Raw genomic sequence first — 20,543 nt, 5'->3', positions numbered from 1 at the left:
TGCTTCAAAAAAAGGAATGAATGTATTGCTGGGCAGTGCCTTTTTGTACCGTGGATCCAGAATAGTGGCACAAATATAATGTTGTTCTGAATGTATTGCTTTAAGCCTTGCATTATCAACTAGGCGGATTAATAAGCTCTTAGCCAACCGATATGCGTCTTGTTTTTCAGCATCAACTCGGAAAGTTGAAGACACCGCCTTCAGTTGGTGCTCTAGCATCCGCAACAATGGGATAGCTTTGCCCAAAGTACAGACCTCCCTGCTGACTTCACACATGAAGACCTCAAAAGGATGAAGCATGTCTGTCAGGCTTTTAACTAGGTCCCATTCCTCCACCTCTAGCCTCATGTCTTTCATAGAAGCACCCCGTGTGTGAAAGACATACTCATTGATTACCAAGTCCTGCTCAAATAGACGCTCAAGCATGTAGAAGGTTGAGTTCCAACATGTTGCCACCTCCTGGATGAGTCCTCTGGCTGGCACTCTACGGTCACATTGAATGATACTCAGCTGCTTCCGGGCCTTAAAAGAACGGCTGAAATATGTGCAGATTCTTCGGCAGGGGGTCAGTAACTTGCTGACTGTATTTTCTTTTTTCAAGAAATCTTGAACAATAATGTTAATGCTGTGCGCCAAACACGGCACTCTGAAATAACCACCATCAGCCATGGCCTTAACTATATTACTGCCATTATCCGTGGAAACATAACCAATCATGCGACTTCTTGGCTGCAGCCACTGAAAGACCTTACTGTTAAACTCCTCCAAAATGTTTACTGCAGTATGAGATTTCTCCATGGAAAACATGGCTACTGTTGCATGTTTCCGAGTAGCTTGAAAAATTGTGACACTGTCAACACCTGCAGCTATCTTCTCTCTAACCCCTGCAAAAGAGACCCAGTGTGCAGTGATGCACATGTAATCAACGGCTTGGCAACTGGTCCACATGTCTGTTGTCAGGGGGATAGTGTGAACAGCACTCTTCTGCAAAGCTGATCCAATCACGTCCAGCACATCTTTATGTAGTGCTGGAACTGCAACTCTGGCAAAATAGAACAGGCTAGGAACCTTCCATTTAGGGCAGACTGTTGCCACAAATTCTAGAAAACCCACCCCTTCCACAAATGAAAAAGGAAGAAAGTCCAGCGCTAACATTTTAGCCAGCATCGCATTATACAGACGTACCGTTGGGTGGTTGTGATCAAATGGCGCCTCCAACCAAAACATGCTTTTAATGGTGGTCTGGACCGTTTTCATATGTGATGATGGTCCAGACTTCTTCAGCGTAGTTAGGCTCATTTATGTACTTTTTCGCATTGGTGTCTCCCCCAGACTCTTACTGTGCCTCCTAGATGTTGCTGGGGTAGAGGGTGTGGGTGCTACCACTGCAGTGCTGCTGCCAGGGGTACTGTGTGTACCAGAAAAAATGTCTCTCGCTTCTTCACCTCCCACCTGCACAATCAGCTCCTCGTCATCAGATGCAATATCAATGGCTACATTTAGATTTTGGCTTTCCGCGTGTTACTTAGGTGCGCCTCCACTGGATGCTGTGGTGTTTTTGGAGATGACCTCTCTGGCCTCCGGTACCATAGTTGGTACCAAGGTTACCCTAACTAACTACTTTGTTTACAAATCAAACAAATACATTGGTTTTCTGCCTTTTTGCTTATACTAAAGAAGTCCCAAACTGGGGAGTTGAGATTTCTGGTGGTGGTGGAGGTGCCACTTTCAATGCCAGATGAAGTGGAGGATGGGCGTGGCGGAATTGGACTGTTTTGTGCACTTACAGCACCACTACTTGAGGTAATGGAGGCCGAGCTGGATGAAGGTCCCTACCAGCCCTTCTGAAGAGAAAATATGGAAGCTGTAGGTCGTGTTGGTGTAGTAGTTACCTGTGTTGGCGGTGGTACCAGTGCCATGCCGCCCACATCCCATGCAGCATTTCGGGATAGGGAAAAAATGTCTGTCAGCTGCACACCGGCTGGAGTGACGACTGTGATGACAGGGTCATCATCGTCAGCAGAATAAACTGCTTCTACTTCTTCTTCGACAGACTCACCATCACCCATAACTGAAAGCCTTGCGGGAACCTTCCTTTTACCTAGCTTTGTCGGCTCATGGCGTGCCTCCCTCTCAGACTGAATTGGTGGGTGCCAATCAAGATCTAGATCATCAGAATGAAGGGGGCTTGAATAAGAAGTTGTACTAGCCCTCCTTTTCCTTGCTGGGGATCTGGAAGACAATGGATCATCAGAAGTGGTTTGCTCGGCTGATACCTCCGCATGAATCTCGATTTCCTGATGTGCCGCTACTTCTGGAGGAACAAGTATTGTGGGCAATGTGCCTCTCCTTTTGCCTCTTCTTGCGCCTCTCCTTGCGCCTCTCCTTGCGCCTCTCCTTGCACCTCTCCTTGCGCCTCTCTTTGCGCCTCTCCTTGTTGCACCTGTGGTTGTCATTGCGGCTGTGGTTGAACACTCGTCAGGGGAGTTACACCCTGTGTTGATTGGATGCTACTTTGCGATGAGGAAACGCCAACATCACTGGTCGATGGTGAAAGAGCAATTAAAGTGGCTGCCTCTGTGACACTCATTGGCTGAGGCCTAACTTGGCGTGGTGGCACTGAGACCAATGAAGAGGAGGTGCTGCTCCCAGCTTGGTCCCTGGCGGACACCGCTGCTGCAGGCATAGTTTTTTCCCAAAAAATGTGTCGGTCGGCACACCAGTCTCCTTGGTAAGTGGCGCCACTTGCTTCTTCTGCTCCTTCTTACTGGCAGTGGCACTGGCAACTTTCTTGGTAGAGGAGCTACGGCCACCTTTCTTTGGGCCTATCTTCTTCAGATGTCAGAACAGCAGGACACAGTTGCACGAGTTGTAGAGTTGTCTGTGACCACATGTGATGTCATGTGATGTTGTGCACACATTGCAGCAGGACTTCCTGGCACTACAAGTGATGAGGATGAAGATGATTCCTAGTTCTCAGTCTTTGTGCACCTAAAAGCAAAGAAGCCAGAGGAACATCAGTTAAATAAATGTTGCATACGTCGTGCTTCAATTAATACTATTGCAACTAGGTATTTATTATTAGTAACACAACACACCTAAAAACGGAAAGACCCAAAATAAAAATTGCAATTCTAATCAAAAACAGATGTTTAAATTATTAGAAGAGAGACCACACAGAGAGAGTTGTTTCATTCACCCATTCATAACCCTAGGGCTACTGGCCCCCAAGCTTGCCGGCCTATGAAAAAAAACTGCCTGGACTCAATATGCTCCCCCCACATGGCCAGGCCCTGGACCAGGCCCCAACAACACCCAAAAAATCGAAATGCACACAAATAACACCCCAATCCGATGCCCTCCATGCCCTAAATGATGTTTAAATCCCAGAGACCCCACAGAAAGACTTGGTCCACACACCACTGAGTACCCCTGGGCATAATGGATGAAAGCAAGGCAGACTGGGTGCAGGCCTATGGCACAAAGCATACTGCCTGGCTTCAAAATTGCCCCTAGACCTCCACCCACATGGCCAGGCCCTGTACCGGGCATCAAAATGGCCCTTACCCACATGGCCAGGACCTGGACCAGGCCCCAACAACACCCAAAAAATCGAAATACACACAAAAATCACCCCAATCCAATGCCATCCATGCCCTAAATGATGTTTAAATTCAAGAGACCCCACAGAAAGATTTGGTCCATGGGCATAATGGATGAAAGCAAGGCAGACTGGGTGCAGGCCTATGGCACAAAGCAGACTGCCTGGCTTCAAAATGGCACCAGGCCCCACCCACATGGCCAGGCCCTGGACCAGGCTTCAAAATGGCCCCCACCCACATGGCCAGGCCCTGGACCAGGCCCAAACAACACCCAAAAAATGAAATACACACAAAAATCACCCCAATCCATTGCAATCCATGCCCTAAAAGATGTTTAAATTCAACAAAACTCACAGAAACAGTTGTATCATGCATCCATGACTAACCCTGGGCATACTGGATACTGTGGCAACCCACAATATATTTTATTTAAAGTTGTGAAAAGGTTTATATATTGTAGCTGCAGCAACTGCCCCAAACAAACAACACCAATTTACTTGTGAAATCTCAAATCCAAAAGTTATCCAAACAAAACGTCCTCAAATACAAATATCCAGCAGCAGCCACAAAGAGTAATCCTTCCAGCTGCAGATCCAAATGAAAAGTGACCAGGACATGGACAAAGCACTGGGAGGAGCCTGCTGGACAGGAACAGGAAGTTGGAGACTCTGGGGCACTTCTTTCCTCCCACCCCCCCCCCCCAAATGGACTCCTTGCACAAAAAAGTGCAGCCAAATGTCAATCTGAGGAGTTATTCTGATCCAAATCATCATTTTCAGAAGGTTTATACTTCCAGCAATAGATTTCTAGTGCAGAATTTCAATTTTTGTGACTTCGGGAAAGCGAGCTGTTCAAATCTCCCACCGGATGTCAGCTGCGCATCGCATCTACGTATTCGCTATTGTTTACTCTCGCGATTCCTGATCGTGGGCCCTTATGACGTATTTGCATTCTCAAAGTCTTGCAGTGCAAGATGGCGGGACTCCATGATGTACTCGCGGTCGAAAAGTCTTGAGCGATCACGTAGCCAGATCCAAAATGGCGCAGTGCACGCAAACCGGGAGGAAAAAAACTCGGTGAACTTAGAATGACGGTAAGTCAACGCCACGCGTGCAAGATTGTATTTTTGAAGCGCGACCAAGCAAAAAAAATTTGACAACTTGCTAATTGCGAATCGTTTGCCAATTACGCGGGATTCGCGGACCGCAAAATCGCCAAAAATTCACAAATTCCATGAGCGGAACGAATTTTCAGCCCATGCTTAGGTGGAACACTGTGTTAGTTCCTGTTAAAATGCTAATATTAGGGGGGTAGCCATCTTAGTCAAAAGACAAGCAAATGCCTGTCTTTTAAATACTACGACAGACACAAGTGGCAGGTGGGCTATCTGTTAAGGGCTCTCTCATAACAGTAGTAAGCTATTATGGCCCTAATCAGGACAACCCTTCCACGCTAAAAACTATCTTTGCAAAGTTATTGGGATTTCCCGACTCTACTATTTTAGCTGGGGATTTTAACATAGTTCTGAATCCCCCAACTGATAAATCCCCAAGCAAAAGGGCAAATGCCCTGTCCAATTCCAGGGCATACCTTAAGATGATGATGAGGCAGAAAGCTCTATCTGACATCTGGAGGGAAAGATCAGGTGCTCAAGTAGGTGTGTCTTTCTATAATCAAAAACGCAGACACAAATCAAAGATCAATTACTTCCTGATCAGCAATGATTTAAGGGGTAAAGTCGAAGACATAGGTTATTTAACCCCTCACCTTTCAGACCATGCAGCTGTATGGATGGATCTAAACTTTTCAGAGAAAGAATAATGAAGGGTGTGGACATTTGATCGCACACTTCTTCTAGATGAATCTGAAGTCTGTTTTTTATCACAGGAGGCCAGAGTTCTTTTTAAACATAAATATAGGCTCGGCAGAGCTTTTAGTGGTATGGGACACTCTAAAGTCATATTTGAGAGGTTTAGTAACAAACAGGTCCTCTTATAAAAATAGGCAGTGTAGGGAGGAATTGGCATGCACAGAGCGGGAAATGAAGGAGGTGGAAAGGAAGACTAATAACGAAATCGATCAAATCCCTTGCCAAGCACATATTGCGAAACTGAAAACTTTGAAAAACTTGTTAGAGAATATTATTCAGACCAGGATCTCTAAACTATGGAAAGTGTGTAAGCTTGCCCATTTCGAATACGGTGAGGGGGGCGGTAAATTATTGGCATGGAAGGTTAAATCTGACAGGGTACGGAATCTTATAAAACAAATTGATAATGACCATACTAATTCTTCAACATTTAATGATGAAGAGATAGGAGAAGTCTTTTTTACCTTTTTTTAAGATCTGTATAATGAAGACAATGAGGTAGATAGCACATGTGCACGAGAATGGCTAAATCAGATTAATCTCACCCACTTGGATTCCCCCCAACGAGAGAACTTAGAGCTTGAGATATCTCAACAGGAGGTCAGGAAGGCTATCTCCGCCTGTAAGGCAGGTAAGGCTGTAGGCCGGATGGCCTTCCTGCAGAATTATATAGACTCTTGGGAGAGGCGATAATCCCATTCATGACAACCCTCTTCAATAAAATTCTAGTTGAGGGAGTAAGACCTCCTACCTCGTGGGCTGAAACCAACATAACATTGATCCTAAAACCAGCTAAATCTACAATTAAATGTGGGTCATACAGACCTATTTCACTTTTAAATACCGACTAAAAAAATGTTCCCCAGAATATTGGCCGACAGGCTGGGTGCGGTATCCGGAGGTCTGTTGCATGCAGACCAAAAGGGTTGTTTTTGAGGTAGGAATATTTTTTACCTTACTCACGGTTTTGTAGCTGCCATTGATTTTGCCTCCACTTTTTCTCACCCTTTGGCAGCCATGATACTGGACATTCGATAGGGTCAATGGGAATTATCTAGCGACGGTGCTTGAGCAGTTTAATTTTGGGCCAAACCTTCACGGCACTATCAGTCTTATATATAGTGACCCTTCGGCGAGGCTGGTGGTTAACGGAAAACTGACCAGATCCTTTGGGATTAAAAGAGGAAGCCGACAGGACTGCCCCTCCCCCCCTCCTATTTGGCATGTACATAGAGCCATTTGCTCAACGCCTCAGGGAAGAGACAGACATCACACCATTTAAAAGTGGAGCATGGGAGAGGATGATAGCCCTGTATGCTGATGACATATTAATCCTCTCATCAGATCTAGAGCTGTCTTTCCCTCACGTCATTCGTTTAGCGTAGGATTTTGGTCGGGTTTTGGGGTACAAGGTCAATGCAGCGAAAACTGAAATTATGACATGGAATTTGCTGGGGCGTCAACATCAAACCAAGAATGAGATGACATATCTGGGAGTGAAGATTGTCCAGAACATTAAAAAAATTGCTGAGACCAATCTTTTGAACATCTTAAGAGAGTGCCAAAAACTCATGAAGTCCTGGGCCCATCTCCCTCTGATCATTTTAGGCAGAATTAATTCGATTAAGATGGTAATTTTACCAAAAGTCACTTTTCTTTTAACAGAATTGCTTTATACTTTGAGAATAGGGCAATTGATAAATTCCAGCAATCTATTAATTATTTTGTGTGGGACTATAAAGCCACAAGGATAGCTTGGAAAAAGCTAAGACGCAGGAGGGAAAAAGGTATACCAGATATATAGTATTACGCCTGGGCTTTTCAGCCAACACATTCAAGAATGTTGCTAAAATCCCCAGACTTATCAGAGAGAGGGACAATGTTTTTGGCTATGCTGGATCAAGTGGGGTTATCTCATTAGGGCTTTCTTTTTAAATATGGAGACCAGAAATTCTTCAAGAAAGTAAGGCTGAAAGTCTTACTGAGTGCGGCTCGTATATGGGCCACAATCAAACAATCAACAGGCTTAGATTACTGCTCAAGTCTGGCTCCACTGTGGGACAGTCGGGGGCACCAAGTTGTCTGAAGGATAAGCTGGCAGCCCCTCTGAAAACAGCTGTTTTTTATTGTGGGGAGATCTGGTTGCTGATGGCTCACTCTTACCTTGGGCAGGGTTTGATGAAAAATTGGAGGACGGCATGTCTAGATTTAAATATCTACAATTAAAGAGTTGGTTCCAGAGTCTTAAAAAACCTATACGCAAGGGGAGCATTTTGAAAGAACATTTGGTACAGAAGCCAGTAGGAAAGAAAGAAGTATTGTTCTTCTACTGGTCTATTGAAGAGGTCATAGATGGAGATTTTAGATTAGCCAAAGAATTGTGGGGTGCTTCTATACTGGACATAGACTGGGCAGATTTGTGGCAAATATCTTTCAAAACTCTATTTATAGTAGTAAAGCCAGCCTGGTTTAGAAGAATTCACAATTTTAATACACATAGGGCTTACCTAACGCCGGTGAGACTCTCTAAAATGACCAACAACTCCCCTGTCAGTTGCAGAAAACAAATGACCTACCCACTCCACCCACTCCACCGGCCACACGCTCGACCCCGTCTTCTCCTCAAGCCCGCACGTCTCCGTCAGCCACACCACCGAACTCCTCTGGACCGGCCACCGCTGCATCTACTTCACCTTCCAGAAACCCACCACACACCACCACACACAACAGCCGTCGCTGGAGCAAAATCACTGAAGACCAACTACTTGCAAACTTGGCTCTCAGCCCACCCACCTAACCCTCCAACACCGACGTCGCTGCCCCCTACCTCAGACACTGGATCGAGTACTGTGCCAACACCCTTGCCCCGCTGAAGAAAGCCCCTCACAGAGACACCAGCAATAGGGCCAACTGGTTCACCCCAGAACTCCTAGATTCCAAGTAAGCCTGCAGGAAATTAGAGAAGAACTGGCACAGTTAACAAACTCTGGACAGCCACGCAGCACACAAGGACGCCGTCCGCAACCACCACCACCTCATCAGGGCTGCCAAGAAGGCCTCCTTCAAAGACTGCCTCGACAACAACGCACACGACGGCAAGGAGCTCTTTAACATTGTGAAGGAACTCTCTAACCCCAGCTCCAACACCAACGGCATCCCTCCGTTGCAAGCTCCGTGCGACTCCCTTGCCACCTTCTTCCACCACAAGATGGCAGACATCCATGACAGCTTCAACACCCAGACAGCCCCAACAGACAGCAACACAACAGACCCTCCGCACACCATCGACCACTTCCCCTTGCTAGCCTGGACCAGCGTCAGAATCGATGACACCATCAAGACCATGAGCACAATCCACTCCGGCTCTCCGTCAGACCCATTCCCGCACCATGTCCTCAACAAAGCAAGCAGCTCCATCGCACCCCACCTACGTAAAGTTCTCAATCTCTCCCTTGAGACCGCGACCTTCCCAGAGATCAACGCCCTACTCAAAAAGCCCAAGGCAGACCCAAGAGACCTCAAGAACTTCCGACCCATCCTCCTACACCTCTCCGCCGCCTTTAACACCGTCTGCCACTGCACACTACGTGTACGCCTCCATGCCGCAGGGATCCAAGTCAAGGCTCTGGAATGGACCACCTCCTTCCTCTCCGACAGAACTCAGAGCATCCGCCTCCCCCCGTTCCATTCCAAAGCCTCTGAGATCATCAGCGACGTACCCCAAGGATCCACCCTCAGCCCGACACTGTTCAACATTTACATGGCCCCTCTCGCACACATCGCCCTACAGCACTACCTCAACATAATCTCCTATGCCGACGATACTCAATTGATCCTCCCCCTCACCAAGGACCCCATCAACGCCAAAGTCATCCTCCATGAAGGAATGAAGGCCGTCGCCAACTGGATGGAGATCAGCCTTCTGAAGCTGAACTCAGACAAGATGGAGGTCCTCATCCTCGGACGCAACCTGGGAATCATCCTTGTCTCAACGCTCTCAATGACCAAGCAAGCCAACGCTGTCTCCTCCTCCTGCTTCAACACCCTCCACATGCTCCGCAAGATCTACCGATGGATCCGGACAGACACAAGAAAGACAGTCACCCAGGCCCTCGTCAGCAGCAGACTCTACGCGGGAGCCCTGACCAAGCTCATCAATCGACTACAATGCATCCAAAACCTTTCAGCACGAATGATCCTCGATGTAGCACGACACAGCCACATCACCCCCCACCTGAGAAACCTGCAGTGACTCCCCATCAACAAGGGGATATCCTTCAAGCTACAAAAAAGCAAGTGGGGGGGTCACAGGGGAATTTTTAACGACCACGGTTGCTCAAACCCCTATACCAATTGAAAAAACAAACAAGAGTTACCTGGTCCGAATAATTGCCTGTGTGTTGTGTCGCGCCAAAAGACCGCTAGACCAACATGTCATCACAATGATAATGCAGATGCCTAACATCAACAGGTCCTGAAGAAAGCTTGGACTCCTGGTCCATATAAGCTGAAACATGTCGACCTCTATGCACTGCGCCATTATGTAGTCATTCTTTAAGACTATTGGGCGCTACTTTTAACCTTGACCCTGAGATAATACTTAATAAACATATTTTTTGTCTCAGGAACCAATTTTATGTATATTTCACCTTTCTTTTTCACGAGCACTGCACTCCATCAGTCCTTCCTTTGAAATACTGTGGTTTGGAAAAGTATTTTTCAAAATCCATCTCCGCATCATTATCAGGTGCGCTGGGAGAGATCTGGGTTTATGACATGTATCCCACATGACGATACTCCACCATAAAGGGTGAGCTGATGGGAATTTTTTCCAACCCAGCATTATCATTGTGATGACATGTTGGTCTAGCGGTCTTTTGGCGCGACACAACACACAGGCAATTATTCGGACCAGGTAACTCTTGTTTGTTTTTTCAATTGATATCCTTCAAGCTCCTCATCCACGCACACAAGGCACTCCACAAGACTGGCCCAGCCTACCTCAACAGATCGCTCTCCTTCTACACCCCCAACCACCACCTACTCTTCGCCAATCTCTCACTCGCCACCGTCCCGCGCATCCAAAAAACAAACACCAGCAGGAGATCCTTTTCCCACCTCGTCGCCATGGAACACCCTCCCACTGAGCCTTGGACAGACCCAAGACCTGCTGACCTTCAGGAGGATACTAAAGACCTGGCTGTCCGATCAGTAACCACCCCGCCCCTCCAGCACCTTGAGACCCTCGCGGGTATGTAGTGTGCTTAACAAATGACTGATTGATTGATTGATAATTGGATGGCCGTATGGCACACACTACATCACACCAGCCTCTGCGATGTTACTGAATTACCCAAATAGGCCATTCTGCATAACGTTATAGATGTAGACAACAGTTCCCCTCACTAGAGATGATGGATATTGATAGCGCTGATAGTGGTGAACATCTGTAGCTAAAGACACTGGCACTCACGGACTGTACAAGAATCATTGACTAAACTCTTTTGGCTGGCAAGTTATAAGAGAACTCAGTGAGGACATTTGATGATGTGTGGAGCCTATTCCTATGACTGGCAGACCACTGAAAGCATCCTCATTTGTATCACTATGCAGCAACAGGGAACAAAGACTCCTCAGTATCAAAGGGGGCTCTCTCTATATACACAGATGTGGGCCACATACTCTGACCCGGTAGGTTTACCCATTGGGAAGGACTGACCAGACAGATGTAGTTGAGCGCTGTATCAACCGAACAATATGACAATGTTGGCTGTGACCACACAATATATATACTCGGAGTGTGTTTCTACTGGGGGAAGAGGAAGGCGTTTGGGCACTTGGAGGTATAGCTTTCTGGCAGGTGGGAGGGGGGATAGGGATGGGGTAGTATTTCTTGATGTGAACTTCTGTGACACACCTCTTATGTGTTAATGTGTTCATGTATTGCTTTATTGCTTAAAGCTATGAGATATGGAGAAATTATTAGACTAGAATGTTGAGTCAATCAATCCTAGCATTTGTAAAGTGCACTACTTACCCATGAGGGCCTCAAGGCACTGGGGGGTGGGGAATGCTACAACTGCTCGAAAAGCAAGGTCTTGAGGAGTCTTCTGAAGGTCAGCAGGTCTTGGGTCTGTCGTAGGTGGATGGGGAGGGTGTTCCAGGTATTGGCGGCAAGGTGGGAGAACGATCTGCCGCCAGAGGTCGCTCTTTGAATGCGGGGGACTGTGGCAAGGGCGAGGTCGGGTGGGGGTGTAGAAGCTGAGTCGGCTGTTAAGGTACGCTGGTCTGGTGTTGTGGAGTGCCTTGTGTGCGTGGGTGAGGAGCTTGAAGGTTATCCTCTTGTTGACGGGGAGCCAGTGCAGGTCTCTCAGGTGGGGTGTGATATGGCTGCAGCGAGGGATGTCGAGGATCAGGAATGCAGAGGCATTCTGGATGCGCTAAAGCTGTTTCAGAAGTTTGGCCGAGGCTCCTGCGTAGAGGGTGGTTCCGTCGTCCAACCTGTTGCTGATGAGGGCCTGGGTGACCGTTCTTCTCATTTCGGTGGGGATCCACTTATAGATCTTGCGGAGCATGCGGAGGGTGTTGAAGCAGGAGGAAGAGACTGCGTTGACCTGCTTAGTCATGAAGAGGGTGGAGTCAAGGATGACCCCTAGGTTGCGTGCATGGTCGGTGGCTGGTGGAGCTGTTCCCAGTGGGATCGGCCACCAGGAGTCATTCCAGGCCGAAGGGGTGGATCCAAGGATGAGGACCTCCATTTTGTCCGAGTTCAGCTTCAGTCGGCTGTTCCTCATCCATTCGGCGACAGCATTCATTCCTTTGTGGAGGTTGGTTTTGGCAGTGTGGGGTTCATTGGTGAGGGAGAGGATCAGCTGGGTGTCATCGGCGTAGGTGATGATGTTGATGTTGTGCAGTCGGGCGACGTGGGAGAGCGGTGCCATGTAGATGTTGAACAGCGTTGCGCTGAGGGATGAGCCCTGGGGTACACCGCAGACGATCTCGATGGCTTTGTAGCGGAAGGGGCGGAGGGGGACGCTCTGTGTTCTGCCGGAGAGGATGGAGGTGGTCCAGTCCAGGGCCTTCTCTTGGATACCGGTGTCGTGGAGGCGTGTTTGGAGTATGCGTTGACAGACCGTGTCGAAGGCAGCTGACAGGTCCAGGAGGATGAGGGCCTCAGTTTCTCCGTTGTCTAGCAGGGTCCTGATGTCATCAGTGGCAGCGTTGAGGGCAGGTTTGGTGCTGTGGTTGCTGCAGAACCCGGACTGGGACTGGTTTAGGCTGCTGTTCTCCTCGAGGTAGCGGGTCTGTTGTTTGTTGATGGTCTTCTCGATGACCTTTGCTGGAAACGGGAGCAGGGAGACCGCCTGGAAGTTCTTGAGGTCCTTGGGGTCTGCCTTGGGTTTCTTGAGTAAGGCATTGATCTCAACGTGCTTCCAGCTTGAGTCTGTCCTGTTATATTGAAAACCAATTAAGAAAGATTCCCCAAAAAGCCCAAAATAAAAATGAAAACTGTGAATTCTATGTCAGGAAGCGGAGGCGAGGATTTTGCTAGTCCTTTCTCCATTTTATTGGACAGCAAGTTAAAAGTAAGAAAAAACATTAAAACCATGGACTACCCAAACCAACATGGCAGCGGTAGTCCTGGTAACACATCAACCAATCAGAGTCCATCAATAAGCATATAGGGAATCCCAGCCATTAGTCCTTCCTCTTTCTTCATTGCTGCCTCGGCAAGATAAGTAACGTTTTACCTCAGCTTGATCTTTGTCGTGGCAGTTTTGAATTTGAGTGTAGACAGCTTTGTTTTGGTATTTTATGACTAGCCTTTGACTTCGCCTTTGTTGTAGGCTGTTTTAAGGTGTATTTAACGCGGTAGGCTTTTAGCCCGAGCGTTTCTCCTACTCGCGTGCGCGGTCCTGGTGTCGGCTTCTGACGCCGACCGGCTGTTCTCCTCAGCGCTCTTCGCGCTTGAGTGGAAACGCGCTGAGGCTTTGCGCTTCGATTATTTTTGCCTCTTCCCTCACACTAACGCTGTGTTTTGACGGCAAGAATTATTTCTCTGACTGGTTTTGAATATTGCCATTTATTTTCAGTCAGTAAATTTGTATTTCAGGCTTTGTATAAGTGTTAGCCCGTGTGGTACCTGTGTGAGGGGCTTCCCCTTATATATAGTTGGGGTGTTTGTTTATGGGTACCAGTTTTTCTGCTAAAATGCAGTCCAGTCCTTCTACTGTTGAGGTGGTGAATCCTAATGATCAACCACAACTGCCCCTTTCGCACCCTCCTGCAGAGGTGGACAGGCTTCTCTCTTCTGCGATAGCACAAGCTCTGGCACCTCTGCAGGACAGTGTAAATAAGCTGTCAGCCCATGTTTTCAAGACTGATTCAGGAGTTTTTGGGGACAGCGGGGCAGGGCCCAGTGGTGTTTCTTGTGTTCCATCACGTACGGCCAGGAAGCATGACGCGGGGCACCTGGAGGGCTTCAGCAAATTATCTGAAGTCTTTCGTAAGAGTGCGCGCACGCTAAGAAGCGCACCCTACTGGGGGGATGACTCACCCGGAGAGACTGGTGGTTTTGCCACCCAGGACCTTGACCCGGAGGAAGGGTTTCCCAATGAGGGAGATGATGAAGAGGACGATTATGTAGATGAGGATGAGGACGCTTCCTCAGAGGATTTTTCAGATGTGAGCAGGTCTTGGCGCCCAAAACCTAGTGCGCCTAGTTATTCAGAGGGTGATCTTGTGCCTCCTAATATGTTTGAGCCATCTACTATTTTTATACCCAGGTCATCAGAATGGTTTCCTGAGCAGTCTACTGCTTATTATGTCGCTGCTAAGCTGCGACAATCTTTACCTCAGGATGTACGTTTACGCCTGTGTTCTGAGTGCCCACGCCCTTCTCTTTCCTTTAGGGTGGCATGCACCCCTGAAATTGATCCAAAGTTGTGCACCTTTTTTGCCAAGTATATCAAGGACCCTAAGAAGGGTATAGATAGGTCTTGGAAAGCCTGTCAGGATAAACTTTTGGATGTCGTTGGTCCTCTGACGAAAATAATTGAATTGGCCCAACGTTCTAAAGAGTCAGGCATGCCTCTTTCGGTAGATGACATTGCTGGTTGGTCGCAAAGGGCTATGTGCCTTCTTGGCAATGCCAATTGTGCGCTTTCAGCGGAGCGTCGACGATCCTTGTTACTAAAAATTGACCCAAAACTGGGAGAGTTGTCGTCATCAGAGGCGGGCCCGATTGTGCAGGGTGCTTTGTTTGGGGACCCCTTTGTGAAGGAGTTAGGGAAGTTCGTTGCTACTTTTTCTGCCCTAGACAAAGCTCAGGCTTCTATGAAGAAGTTTTTTCCCAAAAAGGTTTTTGGCGGGGCCGGCAGAGGCAGGGGTTGCTCTTCCGGCCGTCAATTCCAGCAAGGCCCCAATAGAGGTCAATCCAAAAGAAACAACGGCTGGAATGATGGGCATCAGGGTACCTTTTACCCTTCCAGAGGAGGCAGAGGCCAAGGCAGGGGACGTGGTGGCAACCAGTCCAACTCCAGAGGATTTAATGGTAAGATTTTGCATCATTTCTCTGGTTCAAATGGGGGGAAGGTTAGCGTTGTTTCCCCAGGCCTGGTCGTCGATAACATCAGATTCCTGGGTTCTGGAGACCGTTCAGGGGTTTCACATCGAGTTTTACGGTTCCCCCGTTCAACTCTCTCGTCCTCGCCCTCTAGTTTTTTCAGTCACAGAACAAGAGCTTATACACTTGGAGGTTCGGGCTATGTTACAAAAAGGCGCCATCATTCCCTCTGTGCTCCACCCAAACGGTTTCCTCAGCAACATCTTCCTAGTGAAAAAGAAGGGTAAGGGGTTCAGACCGGTGATCAACCTCCGCTCCTTCAACGAATGGCTGATTTACAGACATTTCAAGATGGAGGGCATCCATCTTTTGAGAGACCTTCTGTTGCAAAACGATTGGTTGGTTTGCTTGGATCTGAAGGATGCTTATCTTTTGGTTCCAATCTATCCTCCTCATTGTCGGTTCCTCCAGTTTCTGTGGAAGGATCAGATTTACGAATTTCGTTCGCTCCCCTTTGGTCTTTCCTCAGCACCTTGGTGCTTTACCAAGCTCCTGCGCCCGGTGGTAGAACATCTCCGTACCCTGGGGATTCGTCTAATAATTTACCTGGACGACATTCTTTTAATGAATCAGTCCAAGGACCTCCTTCTTCACCATCTTCAGGTTACAATTTCCCTTCTTCAGTCACTGGGCTTCATCATCAATGCCCAGAAGTCGGATTTAAATCCTCGTCAGGAAATGACTTTCCTTGGATTTCTGATCATAATTACGGATGCAACGCTTCATCTTCCTTCTCAAAAGATTTCCAAGATCAAGAAGGAGATTCGCAAAGTTCTCCGTCGGGATCGAATTTCCCTCCGTCAACCGGCCAGGATTGTGGGCTTACTGTCTTCATCGATCCAGCCCATTTTTCCAGGCCCTCTTCATTACAGGGCTCTTCAGAGACTAAAAGCGTTTCACCTTCGCAAGGGTCTCACTTACTCGGAGCTGATTTCCTTAAATTTGGAAGCCCGGCCAGAACTTCTTTGGTTGTTGGATCACATGGATGCGTGGAACGGGAAGGTGATTTTCGGTTCCCGTTCGGATCTTGTGATCGAGTCAGATGCCAGTCGCCGGGGTTGGGGTGCCCGGTGCGGCTCCCTCTCGGTGGGCAGCAGGTGGAGGGAGGAAGAACTTCACCTCCACATCAATTGCTTGGAGCTCCTCGCGGGTTCTTTCGCAATCCGCTCTTTCACCACGCCCAAGGTCTCGTGTTGTGTTCTTCTCCGGATGGACAACACGACTGCGGTCAGGTATATCAATCGTTTGGGCGGCACTCTTTCCAAGGTCCTAGCGGATCTTGCGAAGGACTTCTGGAATTATTGCCTTCTTCGTCAGATTTCAGTCACGGCGGAGTATCTCCCAGGCGATCTGAACATGGTGGCGGATTGGCAGTCCAGGAATTTTCGGGATGCCAGCGATTGGAGGCTGGATCCTTCGGTATTCAAGAGAATTTCGGGCCTTTGGGGTCTTCCAGTGATGGACTTATTTGCGTCCAGGTGGAACGCCCACCTTCCCCGCTTCTACAGCTGGAAACCGGACCCGGGTGCGGAAGCAGTGGATGCCTTCCTACAGGACTGGTCCCAGTTTCCAGCTTATGTGTTTCCTCCTTTCCTTTTCATTCAGAGGGTAGCGGCTCAGGTCCGCAGACAGAGAGCATCTCTGATTCTGATCACACCAATCTGGAAAGGTCAATGCTGGTTTCCTTCTCTTCTAGAGCTGTCCTGGGACAAACCTCTTCGGTTACCGTCGTTCGATCACATTCTGACGGATCCTTTGGGTCACCCGCATCCTCTGGTTCTCCAGGGCCATCTACATCTCATGACCTGGAGGATTTCAGGGGACGTTGGTCTTGTGACTCACTTTCGAAAGACACTGAGCTCCTCATTAGATAAGCCTGGGCCCCTAACACCACTAAGCGTTATAGATCAGCATGAAACAGATGGGTTCGTTGGTGTGTGGCAAAACACCTGGATCCCATGGGCTCCTCTGTCACTGACGTGATTAACTTCCTCTCTGATCTTTTCAAAAAGAAATTGGCATACAGCACCATTAACTCTTTCAGGTCGGCAATTTCTGCTGGTCATGCTCTTGTTTCTTTACAAAGGCACCATGGCCTCACTGGTATTTTTTTTTTGTTTGTCACTTTCTTTACAAAATATAACAGCTCCTTAATACAGACCAGACTTTGAAAAATCGTAAAAAAACAGAAATTAAACAGAACAAGAGACAATTTGTGGATGTGAATGGGAGCTTGCCGAAGGCCGGCACTGCGCACACTTCAGACCAGGGACCAAACAGAGGGAGTGGAACAGATGATGGATAAGTGGGCAGGGAGGCAGGATGGGGGTTGTTGACGGGAACGGATGGAGGTTAGGACCACAGGACACGAAACGCCATTTTCCAGACCTACATAATACCCCACAAAGAACGGTTTAAGTGCTTAAAAGAACAACGGTGGGGTAAAGGTAGGGGTGAGGAGGGTGGATAACATGTTGGGGGAATTTATAGTTCCTATTTTATTTGGAAATGCCACTTTCAGAGCTTTGCTTTCCTGCCACCGCACTAGTGTTAGCATCATGTAGGACACTGTACGAAAGCAGCCTTAAAAATGCAGCTCGTCACCATCTGAAGTTCCAGCAAGTCCCTCCATTTATTGTGCGTTTTCACTCACAGCAGGCAACGCCGGTTGGTGCACTTTCTCCCTTGACTTACAGTATTGGTCAGGTCATAAAAGAGACCCAAAATCTTACGGATTTTGTTTTCAAATGTTCGGCATATGAGATGTGTGAGGGGTGGAGAGCAGGTGAGTTTCCACCCATCCCTAGCTCCACCTTCTCCCACGCAGTGCGTCATCCTGCTGTCAGGGGAGCTTGCCATCCCCGAACGCATCATCTTTGCTATGTTCTGCATCGCTGTCGTCACACTCCGTGTCGGAGGCGGTGTCGGTGTCAGCAACATTCTCCGAACATGGCCAGCTAGGGTTAACGATGACTGCCCGGCGTTGCTCCTCTTCCAGCTGCTGGCTCTCCTGTGTTCCTTCTATGTGCTGGATCGCCTGCACAATGGTATCCAGGTTGTGCCTGGACGTGGACACAGTGTTGATTACAGACGGAGGCCCCATGGTGACCACGTTGACGTGATGTGAAGACAGGGACAGAGCAGGGGCTGGAACTATCACCTTCGGGTGATGAGTGGGGGCAGGGGGAATGTTCACCGACAGAAGCTGTGTGTGGATCTGCTGCCCGGGATCTGCAGTCTCCTGGTGCAGAATTCGCACAGGCTGCTCTTCCTCCATCTTGACTTCCTGGGCTATCTCCTTCAGCTTCTCAGGGAACATGTGAGCATCCAGGAAGCGCACCTGTTCCTCCAGCATCATGCGAACCGACCGCTCCTTGTCCAGCTTCTGCCGCAGTTCGAACATTTCCCTCCTCAAATCTTCTGCCTTCTCATCCTCCCAGATGTCCGGGGACCCAATGCCCTCATCCTTGTCTTCTGCTCGCCGCCTCTTTGGTGATGAGCCACTGAACTCTTGCTGGATAAATCTCTTCAGCTGCGTGTTCTGCTGTAATAACCGCGTCTTCTCCTGCTCCAGTGAGAAGATGTATTCTGCGGTCTGTTGAAGAATCGCAGCCTTGCTGAGCTTCTCTCCGTCTGTGTGTGGAATGAGTGTTTTCAGAGACTGGAAACCAGCGTTGATGCTCTGCATGCGCCGCCGCTCGTTGCTGTTAGCAATCTCCCGCCTTATCCTGCGCTCCTGGTCCCGCTGGGTTTCTGGCGTTAATGGGATGTTGGCGAGGCTGCACAGGCCGCCGATGACCTCCTTCTCCGTCTTCCTGAAGTGCTGCAGCGAGGACACCTTTTGGGCCGGCACCATGAAGTACTCCATGCCTGGGAGGGCAGCAGCTGGCACCCCGGGGGGTCGGAGGGATGGAGCGGGGAGCGTGCTGGCCTTGCAGGGGGCGGCTACCCGGCTCTCCCTCTCTCTCTTTCCCTGTGTCTCTTGTTGATGGCTCTCCTTTGGGTGAGCATCCTTGGGTTTGTAAACTCCTCAAGGGCATTCGCCTTTCGCGTCCCCAGAACCCCGTTATTCTGGGTTATGGGATGTTAATGTGGTTTTGAATTTTCTTAAGTCCTGGCAGGATAATCAGTACCTTTCGCGCAAGGAACTTTCTGCCAAATTGGCGATTCTTCTCTGCCTGATTTCTTGTAAGCGTGCTTCGGATGTTCGTGCTCTGGGTATCTCGGCCAGGGTTTTTACCCCGGAAGGGGTTACGTTTACTGTTTCAAGAAGAACTAAATGTAGTACCAGGTCAGTAACTTACCCAGCTTTCTCAGATTCACCAAAGCTCTGTGTTGTTCGTTGCCTCAAAACTTATGAGGATGTTACTCTTGAGTTCCGCCCTCCGGGCGAGAGACAACTGCTTATTGCGGTTAAAAAACCTTTCAAAGTAGTTTCCTCTCCCTCCATTGCCAGATGGGTCAGGTGGATTATGTCTGAAGCTGGAATTAATATCACTGACTTTGGGGCTCATTCCACTAGAGGTGCAATGGCTTCCAAGGCTGTACAGGTAGGGGGACGCCTGGAAGATATCATGAATGCAGCGGATTGGTCTTCGGATTCAACTTTTAAAAAGTTCTACTTTAAACCAATCAAAGAGGCTGCATGGTTGGTGGTGAGTAAGCTTTGAGCGAGCAAAATCCTCGCCTCCGCTTCCTGACATAGAATGAGAAATTTCCTAGTTATCACAAAGGAAAGTTTCAATTCTATTAAGGACGCGGATGCGAGAATTTTCCCACCCAGGCTTTATCGAGCCTTCCCTCCCAAGACTGGATTCTGATGATTTTACTTCGTCTAAGGGAAGTACCTTTTTATCCTATGTCTTCATGTACACATTGATTTACTGTGTAATTATGTTTTCTTCTTTCTGCAATTTGTTTATTTACTCCATTGCAATGTTCTTGACTTCGTTCTACGTTGTTCTGGACAAGATATTATTATTGTTTCTCTTCCCTAGGCTCCGATCAGAAAGCGGACTAGTGGATAGATGACTTCTTTCCTGCGGCAGCACCCAAGAAAGAGGAAGGACTAACGGCTGGGATTCCCTATATGCTTATTGATGGACTCTGATTGGTTGATGTGTTACCAGGACTACCGCTGCCATGTTGGTTTGGGTAGTCCATCGTTTTAATGTTTTTTCTTACTTTTAACTTGCTGTCCAATAAAATGGAGAAAGGACTAGCAGAATCCTCGCCTCCGCGTCCTTAATAGAATTGGAACTTTCCTTTGTGATAACTAGGAAATTTCTCAGTATAGGCTATTGAACTTGTAATACGTTGGACAGGGTATAAGTCATGGTTTGACAGACTATCCCATCTGCTAAAGTAGAATTAGAACCCTAAGAATTTTCCTCAGTTATCCCCCATTGTACTGTGGCATGTCTGCCCTCACATAACTTTATTAAAA

The 20,543-nt window shown here is 48.2% G+C and overlaps 1 protein-coding gene across 2 annotated transcripts; it reads right to left on the bottom strand.

The window, feature by feature from the left end:
• Positions 1–17,537: 17,537 nt before the first annotated feature.
• On the bottom strand, positions 17,538–19,057 carry LOC147689794 (transcription factor AP-4-like). Of its 2 annotated transcripts, XM_086936592.1 has the most exons (2): positions 18,438–19,057; positions 17,538–18,302 (listed from the first exon to the last, which is right to left on the bottom strand). In XM_086936592.1, the coding sequence occupies exons 1-2, from the start codon at positions 18,963–18,965 to the stop codon at positions 17,940–17,942; spliced, it is 891 nt and encodes a 296-aa protein (XP_086792718.1). In that variant the 5' UTR covers positions 18,966–19,057; the 3' UTR covers positions 17,538–17,939. The 2 variants fall into 2 exon arrangements, with proteins under 2 accessions (XP_086792718.1, XP_086792717.1); XM_086936591.1 differs by having other exon boundaries at positions 17,538–19,057.
• Between the last annotated feature and the right edge of the window lie 1,486 nt (positions 19,058–20,543).

The sequence above is a fragment of the Lissotriton vulgaris genome, chromosome 9 (genome assembly GCF_964263255.1).
Source record: "Lissotriton vulgaris chromosome 9, aLisVul1.2, whole genome shotgun sequence".
Lineage (NCBI taxonomy): Eukaryota > Metazoa > Chordata > Amphibia > Caudata > Salamandridae > Lissotriton > Lissotriton vulgaris.
The sequence above is the reverse complement of the archived record's forward strand: the minus strand, read 5'-3'. Positions and strand labels throughout refer to the sequence as shown.